Source organism: Perognathus longimembris, chromosome 14 (genome assembly GCF_023159225.1).
Source record: "Perognathus longimembris pacificus isolate PPM17 chromosome 14, ASM2315922v1, whole genome shotgun sequence".
NCBI lineage: Eukaryota > Metazoa > Chordata > Mammalia > Rodentia > Heteromyidae > Perognathus > Perognathus longimembris.
In genome coordinates, this window is record NC_063174.1 from 53,610,942 (window position 1) to 53,624,111 (window position 13,170).

Below are 13,170 nucleotides of genomic sequence, written 5' to 3' on the forward strand. Positions count from 1 at the left end.
CCAAAGGCCAGGAGAAGACCCATTTGAATGAATGAGTGAGTGAATGAATGAATGGTGGGTGGAGGGGTACATTGAGACTCGGGAAATACTCACTCTACGTGGGCCAAGAATGGACAGCCTTTTCACCTGGATGTCACTCCCCCCCGCCCCCCCCCCCCCGTCCTCCCCAGGAAGCTGGGCCCAGGGTGCAGTCTTCCTCCCTCCCCCTCCCCCAGCCCCTGTCATACCTGCGGGTGTCGAGGCAGATCCAGATCCGTGTGGAACGCAGGCTCCCTGCCTTGGCTTCCTCCCGAGTGTGGATTGGGCTTTCCGGTGCTGGCCGGGAGGGGAAGGGTCGGCAGTCCACACCGCCGGCCGGGAGGGGAAGGGTCAGCAGTCCACACCGCCGGGGTGCCAGCGCTCCCTCCGCGGGAGAGAGAGCCACCTGGTGCGCACCTGATCAGCCTGCGGGCTGTGCCTGTGGGGCAGAGGGGGGCGGACCTGGGGTTCACTGAACCCCACTCGGGTCCCGGCCAGGCTGGCCCTGCAGCGGGGAGGCCAAGGGGGGTGGAGAAACCCTCTCACCCCCACCCCTGGCCCGGCAGCGAAGTGGCGCAGAGAACTTGATCTCAGTGGGAAAGGGAAGAACGTTCTGAGCCCTGGGATGGCCCACCCGGCTGGCGTGGGCTCTGGCTGCCTTCAGGCTAGCCCCGGCCACCAGGGGCTCCTGATGCCCCAGGGAGGGGGCGGGGAGGGGTCCTCCCCGGCCAGGCAGACTCCTCGCTGAAGCGCAGAAGCTTCCAGACTCCAGACAGGCCCGCGGGGGGCCCTTCTGGGGAACCCCAAAGTGCTTAGTTGTGGAGTCTGCGGGAGTTTGGAGGAGGCCCCGGGTCCGTTCTGGACCAGCGGCGGAGCCTGCACCATCACCCGACACTGAGGGACACTGAGGGACACTGAGGGACACTAAGGGACACTGAGCATTTGCTCCCTTTGCCCCCTCCCTGCCTGTTGTCATGCACAGGCTGCTCCTGGGCCTGGAAGGCCAACAAGAGGGACACAGCCAGAGGAACAGCTATGGCAGGCACATCTACCTCGCTGGTCACTCTCCTGTCCCTCCCTCGTCCCCCCAACCCGCAAGCATTTGGCAGGTCCGTTGTGAAACACAGCCATGATTCCAAAGGAACTTCTATACGCCCACACTTAAATAACGGATACTAAAAGCAAAGGTACTGCACGCTCAAAACTCACCGCTTCCTGAAGACTTCGTAAGCAACGCGTGCCTCCGAGCTTCTTCACACGGTTATAACCGCGTGCGGTGGGGTTTGTTGCGCGGTGGGGGGAGAGGAGCCTGCGCCCCGCTTTCTGTCCTGCGTGGAATGGCCTCATGCCGGCTGCTGAAATCAGCCAAGGTGAGGCGTTTTTACACAACAGAAGTGGGAATGCAAGATCCTCCTGCCTCGGCCTCCTGAGGGTCAGATTCCAGGCATAAGCAAGCATAAACAAGCACACCTGGCCCCATGGGGTTTTGGTTGTTGCGGTTGTTTGCATTTCGGCACGTTATTAGTTGTACAAAAGGGTTTCGCTGTGATGTCTTCATATGTGTTGCGATGTGCCCCAAGTCCCATCACTTCTCCTCCTTTCCCTCTCTTCTTCTTGGAACAAATTCAGCAATTTTCATACATGTGTATGGATACTTTGAGCATATTCACCCTTCTATTCTCTTCTTTCACATTTTCCTCTCTCCTGCTGATACCCACCCCAAATGAAACCTGTTGAACCTGTTTTCCACCCTTGTTATTAATAATATATATGGTGGGAGGCTGGTACCAGGGCTTGAACTAGTCTTGCACCCTTGCTTGGCTTTCTTCTTCACAGATGGTGCTCTACCACGAGCCATGTTTCCAGCTCAGCATTTTTTTCTAGTTAATGATGGAGTCTTTTCTATCTGGGCTATTTTATAAACTTTGGTCCAGGTCTCAACTTCTTGGGTAATTAGGGTTACACTGGTGCCTGGTTCTGTCATTCATTTTTTTAACAACTGGATTTTGCTTATGATTTTGCTATGAGAGAAAACAAGCTATATTTGGCTTGGTCAGTTTCTTTATTATTTCTATCTACTGCTTTTGGATCTGAAAGCCTAGCTACTAGAACAGAACTGAAAAACAAAATTAACAGAAATTAAAGATAAAAACCAAAGAAATTGAAAAAGTACTAAGAAAATACTAACAATAAAAACAATCCCCAAACGTACAAATCCTGGGCATAGACAACCTGTTGCTAGGCAAGTGCTCCTAGCCCTTTTGTATTGCATTTTGTTTGACCCAGGTGGGCTTCAAAATTGGTATCCTCCTGCCTCTGCCTCCCAGATCGCTGGGCTTACAGGCAGTGAACCACCATATCCGGCTGGTCTGACTCTTGTGCTGACCACACCCCTGTGTTCTGGGCTATAGACAAGACCTTCCTACCGCTGGGCCCTTTCCAGCTATCCAGACCTCTCACACTGACACACAGGGTGGATGGAGCCTGGGCCCCAGGAGAGGGCAGGGCCTGGGCCAGTCCTCTCCCACCAGGCCACAGGGGTGACTCCATTGGTGCTGCTTGTGGGGCCTGTTGTTTGGGATTGGATGTTGATGTAAAGAAGGCCTAGAATAGAACCTCGAGCAGGACAAAGGGAAGAGGGGGGAGAGCTGACCAGACACCCTCCAGGTGTGCTGCCGAGCGATGGGCGTGGCTTTGGTGGCGAGTTGGGCGCTGGGCATTTTGAGAGTGAGGTTCCTTTGGCACACTGAACCTGGACACGCGCACAGCTGCCCAGTTTCCGAGGAGAGAGACGGGCTGGTGAGGCCAGCGTGGCGTCCTCTGCCAACGGCAGTAATTACAGGTGAGAGTGTGCATGAGCGTGGACACAGGACGGGAGTGGTGGTGAGGGCTGGGTGTGCCTTGAGGTGAGCCACACGGGACGGAGCCGGCAGGGGGCCTGCAGGGTGTGGCTTCTGGGAGACCCGGGGAGGAAAGGGAGGGAGGGTCACTGGAGGTGAACACCCCAGCTTTAAGTAGAGGTGGACAGTGAGCAGGAGGGCTTGGTGGCATGTGAGGCACAGGTGTTCTTAACAGCAGCTCTTCTCCACAAGGTGGATCATCTCACCTTGTGGCTCACACCTGGAACCCTGGCCACTTGGGAGGTCGACAGTATTGAGGTTTGAGGCTAACACAGGCAAGAAAGTTAGTGAGACCCTATCTGAAAGAGCAAACTGGGCCAGTGGCATGGATTTGTAATCCCAGCTATGTGGGAGGTGGAATTAGAAGGATCTTGGTTCAAGGCCAACCCCTGGCCAAAAAAAACCATGACCTTATTATAGGAAAGATAACCTGAACAAAAATGGATGGATTGGGACTGTTGCTCAAGTGGCAAGTGACTTCTTAGCAAGCAAAAGGCCTTGAGTTCAAACCCCAGTACTAAAGTGGAAAAAACCAAACCAAACCAGAGGGAGTTGCAGAGAGGCCAGTGGCACGCAGGTCAGGGCGGAGGGAGGGGGAAGGAGGGACTGAATTCCAGGCGAGTTCCTGGATCCAGAATGTGACCCGAACAGGGTAGAACTATGCTCAGGACCCGGGTCTCAGCTTCTGTGATGGTGGGAGAGAATGTCCCCGGGTGAGGAGCACAGGGAGAGGAGCTGAAAAGCCGATCGATGATCCAGAGGGCTTCAGGCGCGCGCGCGTGTGCGTGCGTGCGTGCGTGCGTGTGTGTGGACAAGAGAGATGCTGGGGCAGCCTTCCAGGTTCAAGGAGTGGCCGGGAGAGATATCCTGCGTGGGCCACAGGATGGAGGCTGACTTAACACAGGTGCGGCCAGGTAAGACAGACTGCAGAGCCTTCGGGAGGGACTGGCCAGCATTCGAGGGGTGCTTACAAAGTGAACTTCGTGTTGCAGGAAGGAGACACCGAGGGATTCGGTCACATGTGCACAGCAAAACACCTTCTGTGCTCCTTTCTGATTTGACTGCTGTGTGGGGATGGAAGGCTTCATGTCTATCTCTGGTTGGATGCAGCAGCCCCTTAGAATTCGTGGCCAAGCCGTGGGCACTGAAGCGGGCAGCCGGCTTGGTGTTGCCGTAGGGGAGGGCAAAGAAAGCCAGGACTCACTTCTGTTCCACTCCATTTTATTACAACCCTGTCCTTGTGTTCCAGAATGAACAGCTACTTAACATACAACCCCGAACACTTCTACAAGGGATCTGGTCAACATTCAAAAGTCTCCCCATTTCTTCCTCAGCACATTAAATCAGAAGGGGCGGTGGGGGGGGGGGGGGGAAGGGGAAACAAAAACCAAAACCAATTCTTTAACAAAGTCAAGAGGTTATTCCATCCCAGGAAAAGCACCATTGCAATAGGGAAAACTAAAAAAATGTGTCAGGAATCTGACCAAATGACACAGAGCAGCAGGCAGGATTCCTGATAGAAGAGAAGGACTTCCAACAGAACATAAATAGACCCCTCCCCTCAAAGTAGATGTTTCTCACGAGTGTGCACATATATAATATATTAAACAGAAATTTGGTTTCTACCCGCCCCCCCCCAAAGTTACCAGAAATCATCACCCGCCTCCCCTCTGAGACGGGGAAAATGGGCGCGGAGCCCCGCAGCTTTCAAGTGTGCAGCTGGCCTGGCCGCGGGGCCCGGCACATCCAGTGTTTGTAGAGAAGCCAGGCCTTGGCGGCCCCGGGAGTGTGCCAGAGGCCCCCCTGGGCCCCCCTCCCAGGAAAGCCGTGCACCCCGGAAACAAGATGGTGCTGGCCTGGTGCTTCAGCCCCGCTCCAGCTTCTCCTAGGCCGTGGGAGGGAGCGGCGGCTCCACGCCCGGCGGGGCCTAGCTTGGCGGGCCTGTTGTCCAGCCGTGTGCGCGAGGCCACGCACACCCGGAGCCGCGGTCAGCAGGATGCGGCTGAGGACTCTTGGGGGCCCCCTCGCGTCGTGTCTGCTTCGGGGTGAGGGGCTCTGCCCCCGACTCCCGTTGCTGGAGGCTCTGAGCGGAGCTCAGGGCTTGGCACGGTGTTGTTTTCCATCCACAGGCAACTGGGGCAACCGCACGGGGGGGGGGGGGCCCCCGCCCCGTCCTCGTTCTAAACCTGCCCAGCCCCCGCAGGGGAAGCGGGGGGAACGGCGGTCGGCGGCAGGTCACACGCAGCCGTACTCATACCACACGGTCTGCTGGTCCCCGCCCGGCTCCGGGGACACAGGGGTGCTCTTTGAGCCGCCCCGGCTGAAGTCCTCGGGGCTCCGGCTGGGGTGGGGGGCCGAGTCAGGAGACCTGCCGGGGCTGTGGGCCTGCCCGGGGGCGCCCCCGTCTGTCTCTGAGAGGCCGAGGCCCTGCCGCACGGGGGCGACGGCGGCCACCTCCCCCGAGTGCGGGGGCATCTTGGGTTTGGTCCTGGCCGCGGGGGTGGGGGCCGGTGGGAAGTGCTGCAGCTGGGGGGCGCCGGTGTCCCCCCCGCCGGTGGCCAGGGCCGGGGCGGTGGCGGATGGCGGCAGGGTCGCCAGCCTCTCCTCCCTCGGGGGAGCCAGGGAGAAGCGCCTCGTGTCCAGGGGCCGGCTGCGAGGGCTCGGGCCCTGACAGGGGCCGTCGGCTTTGCCCACCAGCGGGGTCCGCTCCCGGGCCAGGCCCTGGGAGCCGGGGGGCACCGTGCTCTGCAGGCTGTGGCTCCCGGGCTCTCTGCCCCCCGAGGCCTCGGGAGCCCCTGACTTCTGCGGGGGCTCCGGCTTGCAGGCCTCCGGCCCGCTGGCCCGCAGGAGGTCGGCCGAGGCCAGGCTGAAGGCGCGGCTCAGGGATGCGCTCCGGCTGGCAGGGGTGTGGGAAGCGGGGTGCACGGTGGCCGGCCGGGATCTGCCCAGAGACAGGCTCTGGGGGGGCTGGGCCTGCCTCGGGGGGACGCCGGCCGGGGCCTCTGCTTCACCCCCTCGGAAGCTCGGCTTCACATACTGCCCGGGCTTCAGCGGCCTCCCCTCGGAGGTGGGCGCCGCCATCTTGACGGTGGGGGCCACAAAGCTGGTGGGCATCCTGGCCCCCTCTTTTCTGGGAGGTGAGCGTGGCGGGCCTCCGAGGCCTGGGGGATCGCTGACCTTCCGGAAGTAGTCGCTGAGCAGGTCGTCTCGGCAGCTGGAAGCGTCCTGCGGAGGAGAGAGGAAGAAGGGGAGCTGGGGACCCGGTCTCCTCCTCCCTGCGGCCAGGGCTGAAGTCTCCGCTCCCGCTGGGTTTCTTCAAGGCACACCCAGAAATGTGCCGATGGCCAGGGGGGCCGGAGGAAGAGGCCGGAAGCCTGCCAGGCAGCCCCCGAACTTCACAAATAAGACAGCAGACCGAGCTAGATGCGGGGGGCTCGTGCCTGTAATCCTAGACTACTCGTGACGCAGCCCAGCCCGAGCCCTAAACTACTCAGACTGGACTCTCATCTCAAACTAACCACCAAAAGCCAGGAGTGGAGGCATCGCTCTAGTGGGAGAGCTCGAGCCTCATGCAGAAAAGCTCAGAGACAGCTGAGTGCCCGTGGCTCCCCCTGGCATCCTAGCTACTCAGGAGGCTGAGGTCTGAGGATCAAAAGTTCAAAGCCAGCCTGGGCAGAAAAGTGTGTGACTCTCATCTCCAATGAACCACGAGAAACTCAGAAGTGGCGCTGTGGCTCAAAGTGGGTAGAGCGCTAGCCTTGAGCAAAAATGCTCAGGGACAGCACCCAGGCCCTGAATTCAAGCCCCAGTCAGTACTGGCATGGAAAAGCAAAAGAAAAAAAACCAAAGCAAGCAAGCAAGCAGACCCAGAGAAGAAAGTGGCGTCTTCAAATACCAGCCAAGGCCCAAACGTTCAGTCCATTCAGAACAGGATGCAGAAAGCTGCCGGCAGTCAGCCCGACCTTCCTTTCCCATCCCCCCCCCCCCCCCACCAGCTCGGGAACATCACGGTGGTCCGGTCCCGCAAGCCTGCCAGGCGCGAGTCTGGGAACGGGGGCAGGGCCTGTCCCTCTCAGCCCAGATCCTCCGGCTCCTGGCGGGCAGTCAGCGTTTGGTAAACAGGAACTCAAGCGAGGAGACCCAGGCACCCAGCAAACAGAGAAAGCGCTTTGGGATGAGCTCGCGGTGGGCTTCGTGGGGATCAAGCAGCCCTCACGCTGCAGAGCCCCGAGGACAGCCGCCGGACACGCGCTGGACGTTCCGGGTGGCCACTCGCGCAGGCCGCGGGGTTGGCTGCGCAGCGGCGCGAACTCCCAACCGTGTCTATTTAAGGGGAGCGAGACGGGCGGGGTTGAAGGATGAAAACCCCTCAGCGGGCGGGGGGGGGGCGGCGAGGGAGCCCCGGCCCCCCCTGCTTTCACGTGGCCAGTCCGCTAAGGAGATTCGGCGAAAGCCTCTGGGAATGAGCGGCGATGGGGGCGCCTGCCAGGCAGGGAACAAGGCCGAGGTGCCGTTCCCGGCATCCCCCAAAACGAAAAGAACTGTCGTGCGTCACAACGCGTGAGACGTGACCTGTGACGCAAACGTCACCGTGCACTGTGAAGCTTTGTTGGACGGCAGCCAGGCTCATCCACTCACACGTGGGGGTCAACGGCCGAGCCCAGGAGCTGGGAGAGAGTTACGTGGCCAGGAACATCTAGAATAGTCATTTTCTGGTCTTCTCAAGGCCATTCTGAGTCTGCCAACCTCTGCCAGCAAGGACACAGGACAAGAAGGCACTTCGAGCTCTACTACCGAGCCCAGTGTGAGGGCCCCCCCCCACCCCATGCTGCAAGTGGGGCGTCCGCCACACTGTGTACCCGGCCTTGCGGGTGGGCCGCACATTTCCAACCTGGAAGGAAGCAGCCCCACAGGGGACTGGTGGCTAGCTCACAGTTGATTTTCTGTCTGGTCACTCCCAACCTCCTGCAACGGCCACACCAGCCCGGCACAGGGGCCTCGCCGGCCGCCCTCGCCCTTCCTGCACCCCCAGCCCCGCGCCGGCCACGCCACTCACGTGTGTGGGAGAGCTGCGGTTGCTCTCCTCCAGGAATTCCTCCAAGGTGACCATCTCGCTGCTGGGCGAGGCCGAGCGGGGCCCAACCCCGGTGTGGAGCGGGGCTGTGCCCCTCTTCTGGGTGCCCTCCTGGGGGAGAGGCCCGTTCCGGGGTGGCGGGTACTCGTGACGAGCCAGGGCGCCATGCCCCAGGGCACTGGCGTCCCGGGGCAGCATGGCCGGGTCTCTGCTGGGGATCAGGTCCGCGCTGCTGAAGCTCTCAGAGCGGCTATGGAGCTGGTCAGAGCCTGGGCAGGAGACACGCGAGGCCCAGGTCAGTCCCCAGGCCCCTGCCGCTGCGGGCCCCAACTTGAGGTGGAGGGCATGGCTCAAGTGGTAGAGCATGCGCCTCGCAAGTGTGAGGCCATGAGTTCAAACCCAGTACTGGGAGAAAAAACAACAACTGTAACAACAAACTAAAACACCCTCCGCCAAAAAAAATTCTGGATACATTTTAATAAAATTATTTATAAAAATGAGTTAAATTAAAAATTCACTTCTTGGGACTAATAATCTTCTATCACAAAAGATAGAAGTATAGGTAAGAAGTATTTGTACCGAGATGTCAGCTATGCTCCACAGTAAAGCCAGTGTGAATGATCTGAATTGCTTCATGCATTTCTCTATCCTCCAGGCCAAGGGGCCATGCCAGTCCCCTGCACCATGGCCATTCCTGGCGCTGTGGTAACCCAAGCCAGCACTGATGCTAACGTTACTCATGGCGGTCAGCCTCATTAGCTCTCTCAGCTACTGGCAGACCACACGCTACATGCCAGCCAGGCTGTCCTTGCGGGAGCCAACCTTGTGGGAGCTAAGAATTTGGGGTCTGGAGGAAAGGAGGACTTTCTCACCAAGGCCATAAAAACATGCAAGGCACTGGTGGCTCACGCCTGTAATACCGGCGACTGGGGAGGCTGAGATCTGAGGATTGTAGAGCAAAGCCAGGCTGGGCAGGAAAGTCTGTGAGACTCTTATCTCCGATTAACCACCAGAGATGGAGCTGTGGTTCCAAGTGGTAGAGCAAAAAGCTCAGGGACAGTGTCCCGGTCCCAAGTTCCAACTCCATAAAGTTAGGATCCTAACATTAAAAAGTTAAAAAAATTCATTTCCTGTAACTATCTGTAAATTTCCTTGTTTCTGTGACACCTAAAGGAGAGGGTATATTTTTTATCACACATCTTGGACCTTCGCCTTCGAAGCCAGCCCAGGCAGAAAAGTCCCTGTGAGACTTTTATCTCCAGTTAACCACTCAAAAACCAGAAGCGGCGCTGTGGCTCAAAGTGATTGGGCTAGTGCAAGAGTCACGGACAGGTCCCAGGTCCCGAGTTCAAGCCCCACAAATGACCATCCCCCCACCCCAAAAAAAATCAACACTGTCTCTACTTGTTCTCTGGCCCCAATGGAAGGGAACCCATCTTCCTGTTTCCCTTCCTCAGACCCACAAGTCTGTGACGCACACAGGCCTTGGCAGCGGGCCTGCGCGGGCCTGGAACTGCATGGTGGGGCCCGTGGAAGCACTGTTGTGTGGTCGGAGTTCAAGGAACCTAATGAATGTGAGCGCGGGTTCTAACGCTCTAGGAAGGGGAGCGCCTTACCCTTGAGACTCAGGGGTGAGCTGTTGCTCGATGTGTTTCTGCTGCTCTCCAAGCTGCTTGGCCGTGACACTGGGAGGAAACACGGAGCTCACTGCCAGGCTGTGAGGTTAAACCACCTTCCCGGAGTACTCTACACCCAAGCTCAGGCCGCTGCCCTCCGCAGGGAGCTAGCTCTGTGCAACACAGCCCCCTGCCCCGGGCTCGGCTGTACCCGCGGGACACAGGGCCCAGCGCGCGGTAGGCCATCTGCCGGCGGCAACTCGGGTCGGCTAGCTCTAGCACTCGGCTGTTTAGAACAACGTTTACAACCAAGCCATTACACACGGGCCCCGGTACAGGAAGTAGACAATACAAGGGCTGTTCTGGGGAAAACTAGGGGTGGGATGAGTGGAACAGCCAATATTAGTCCACAGAGCTTTCTAGAACACAGGTGAACAGCCCCTCCCAAGAGTGGCATTTCATGCCATCGGCGTGTCAGCTGCACGCGTGTCCTTGTGCATCTGCACGGGAACAGGACAGTTTCCGGACCTCAGGATGAGAAACCACCCACGTGTCCTGATTGCTTGCTATTCTCCGGTGTTACTCGCCTCAAATGCACGTCCGTTCCTAAGGGAAAATCTGTGGTTTACGGTAACAAGTGGAGAGACCCAGTCCTCCTGGCTGCTAAACGTGTGTGCCTGAAAGGGTCTATCGAGGGGCCTGGAGTTCTCAGCCTCCTGACTGCTGGGACTACAGGCATGTGCTATCCTGCCAGGCTTCACTATGTATTAAAGGTGCTTCCCCTTTTCTATCTTGGTAAGAGAAGCTGGAGGAGTCAGAACATGTGTGAGGAAAAGCCCTGTGGTTAGCTGACCAGTCACAGTGTAGTTCACTCAGATGATGCTCGGCGTCTCGGCAGGCTCCCTCGGGTGTCTGGTCCCCAAATAGCTGGCCTGCTGCAAGGACTAAAGGCTTCTCGGGGGACAAATGGCCTCGTTACAGAGCCTTTCTTTACAGGGAAACCATGAGTTCCAGGCTTGTGGAACCAGCGTCAACTTCTTGACTGCATGCGCAAGCCCCATGCTTCCCGGCTCATCACTTCAGAGGCGAACGGAATCCAAGGTCAATCTGGCAGGGCTTCCTTTCTGAGGGTCATCTGCCCTTTCTAGAATTGCTTTTCAATATGGAGAGCTACGATTATAGTTCAGGGTTAGTAAGTACTTTTGCCTGGTATGGGGAGGGTCTTGGGTTCATTGAGGGAGGGAGGGAGGGAGGGGCCAGTGTGTAATCTTGTGAAGGTTGCAATCACTGTTTCTCCTTGTGCAGAAATGACTGCAAATGATTTCTACAGAAATCATTCAAGGGCCTCTCACATTTTCTAAGACTTCATACCGCTCAGCACTATCGCGAGCATGTGAAAGCCGCCCTGGAACGCCAGGGCGGGTGCTTTACAGCGAGGGGCAGGTGTCAGAGCTTGCAGGACAGGGGCCCTGGGAGGCAGCCAAGCGCCACACAGGCCGGCCACTCACCATGCTGCCTGTGGAGGGCGCTCTCGAGCTCCACGGACGGCTCACAGACATTGTCATCTGACGCACAGCCTAAGGCGAGATCAAGTTGGTGAGTTGGGGGGGGGGGGGGTCCTCACCAACCATGGGGAACTCCTGACCTCAAATGGACGGCCACCTGAACGGTGCCGGTGTTCAGTTCTTGGGGACAGGGAGGGGAATGCGGGTGATGCCTAACTCCCCCCACTTCCATTCAGTTTAACTTTAGATCACATGTCCGCTTGGGCATGACAGGGATCTGACAACGACAGGGGAGCTCCAGCCCCAGGAAAGGGAACTGAACAGGTAAGTGCCTCAGAGAACCCCTTCGGTACCAAAGGCCAGTCAGTGGGAGCAAAACCAGAGGACTGGGGCGGCAGGTGATTCTTTCTTAGGGGTGACACAGTTGGCTGGCAGGAGGAAGGAAAAGACAAAGGAGGAACTAGAATGCACACATACCACCTGGGGAGCTCCCTGACAGCGAGCCCGACACCCACAGCTCCTGACCACGTGCAAGATGGGGACCCCGCAGCCAGCCCACCCACCGGCCTCCCCCTAGGGAGAGGAAATAGCCCATGGCCCATGCCAGCTGGCTTCTGTCTGGAGAGCAGAACATGGGTCCCCTCCAGAAGGACACTCGCATGTCTACCGAACACCGAGGCCCAGGGTGAGGTCCCTGGAGGGCCGAGACCCGTGGCATGGGGTGGCGCCCAGGTCCTGGCGGGGTCATTAGGAGAAAGATGCCTCCTCCATCTCAGCCTTCCCCCAGCCAGAGAAAACCACCGTCACCCCGCCTTACCCGATCACCTCGCTTCAGTTCTAGGGGTGCCGCTCCCAGTTTTAAACGTTACTTTTCCTTTCTGTTGGCCGGTTTGCAATTTCCCAGCCCTTCCCCACCCTCACACCCCTCTCCTCTCAGCCCCTGCTGGTGTGGCCGGCCATCTTACAGCCTTCCTCTCTTGGCTTCAGAGCAGGCCTGCGTGCCCTGGCACCGGCTCTGCTCTGCTTGGTGATGCGGGTTTTCCACCGGGGCCCGGGAATCCTCGAGCCGCCACGGCTCAAGGCCTGCAGCCACACCGAGCGGGACGGTGCCCCTGGGTTGCGGCGGGGAATCTTTCCCGCTCATGAGATTTCTCCAGGACTATTTGAATCTCGGGCCTGAAGGCATGCGCACACAGCCAGGGTGTGTGTGTGGGGGGGAAACGGCACGTGTTGTGAGTCCTTCGTGGGGCTCCGTTCCCAGCATGGGAAACTTGCCCTCAGAGGGTTAGTGGTTTGCGGGTCTGGGAGCCTCTTTGTGGCCTTCTCCAAACAGACGCCCCCTTTAAGCCAAGGCCCCTCCAGCTCTTCCGGGATCACCCGGTGTCCCCACGACACTCTGATCGCTGAGCTATTGGTCCAGAGTAGAGCTGAGGCTGAATGGGCGTTTGCAGCCGTCCAGGGCCGCTCCCCTCACGCAGAGCTTGGATCCGGGTCTTCAGGAAGACCCGGGCCCGGCCTCGGAAGCGGCCCCACTCACCTCTGGCGCGGCCGGCGTGCCGGGAGACGGGCGTGGAGGCAGAGGGGGCTGCGGCGGTGGCCGAGGGCAAGCAGGCGTCCGGACGGTCCACGCCGCCTCCGTGTGGGAAGGCGCGCTTTGGTTTCAGATCCCCAGGGCCTGGGGTAGAAGATGACACCGAGAAAACGGGCTGCAGACCCGGGCCAAGGCTGGAGCCGCACACTGAGGCCCGGGGCAGGCACGGGAGAGCACGGAGACCCCAAGCAGACGCAAGCTGCGCGGCCGCCCACGGGGGCTGCAATTGAACTGGGGCGGGGGGGGGGAGGAAGGCCGGGGAGGGGGCCGCGCTGCTGGCACTGGAGGAGTTGCGTAGACACAGGGAGAAGAGGGTGGAGGAAATGGTGCAAGGGCACCAACACTTCCTTGCACCTCACAGGTTTCCGATACTGCTAACAAACACACGTCCTGCTCAGGCCTCTCCAACTTGTCACTAGGACCTCTCTAACCGCGCACCCAGGCCCTCCTCCACCATGCCACCCAA

At 59.0% G+C, this 13,170-nt stretch overlaps 1 protein-coding gene across 3 annotated transcripts in view; it reads right to left on the reverse strand.

Moving 5' to 3' along the window:
• Window positions 1–4,122: 4,122 nt before the first annotated feature.
• The window catches only part of Ccdc88c (coiled-coil domain containing 88C), a 107,045-nt gene continuing 97,997 nt past the window's right edge, over window positions 4,123–13,170 (reverse strand). Inside the window, exons 26-30 of one of the 3 annotated variants that reach the window (XM_048361925.1) lie at window positions 12,651–12,788; window positions 11,117–11,185; window positions 9,609–9,677; window positions 7,975–8,261; window positions 4,123–6,143 (exon numbers count right to left, since the gene is read on the reverse strand). In XM_048361925.1, the coding sequence (XP_048217882.1) occupies window positions 5,154–6,143; window positions 7,975–8,261; window positions 9,609–9,677; window positions 11,117–11,185; window positions 12,651–12,788 (1,553 nt within the window). In that variant the 3' untranslated portion in view covers window positions 4,123–5,153. Of the gene's footprint in view, window positions 6,144–7,974; window positions 8,262–9,608; window positions 9,678–11,116; window positions 11,186–12,650; window positions 12,789–13,170 lie in introns of those variants that run through there. The other 2 variants (XR_007213160.1, XR_007213159.1) reach the window with 2 other exon arrangements.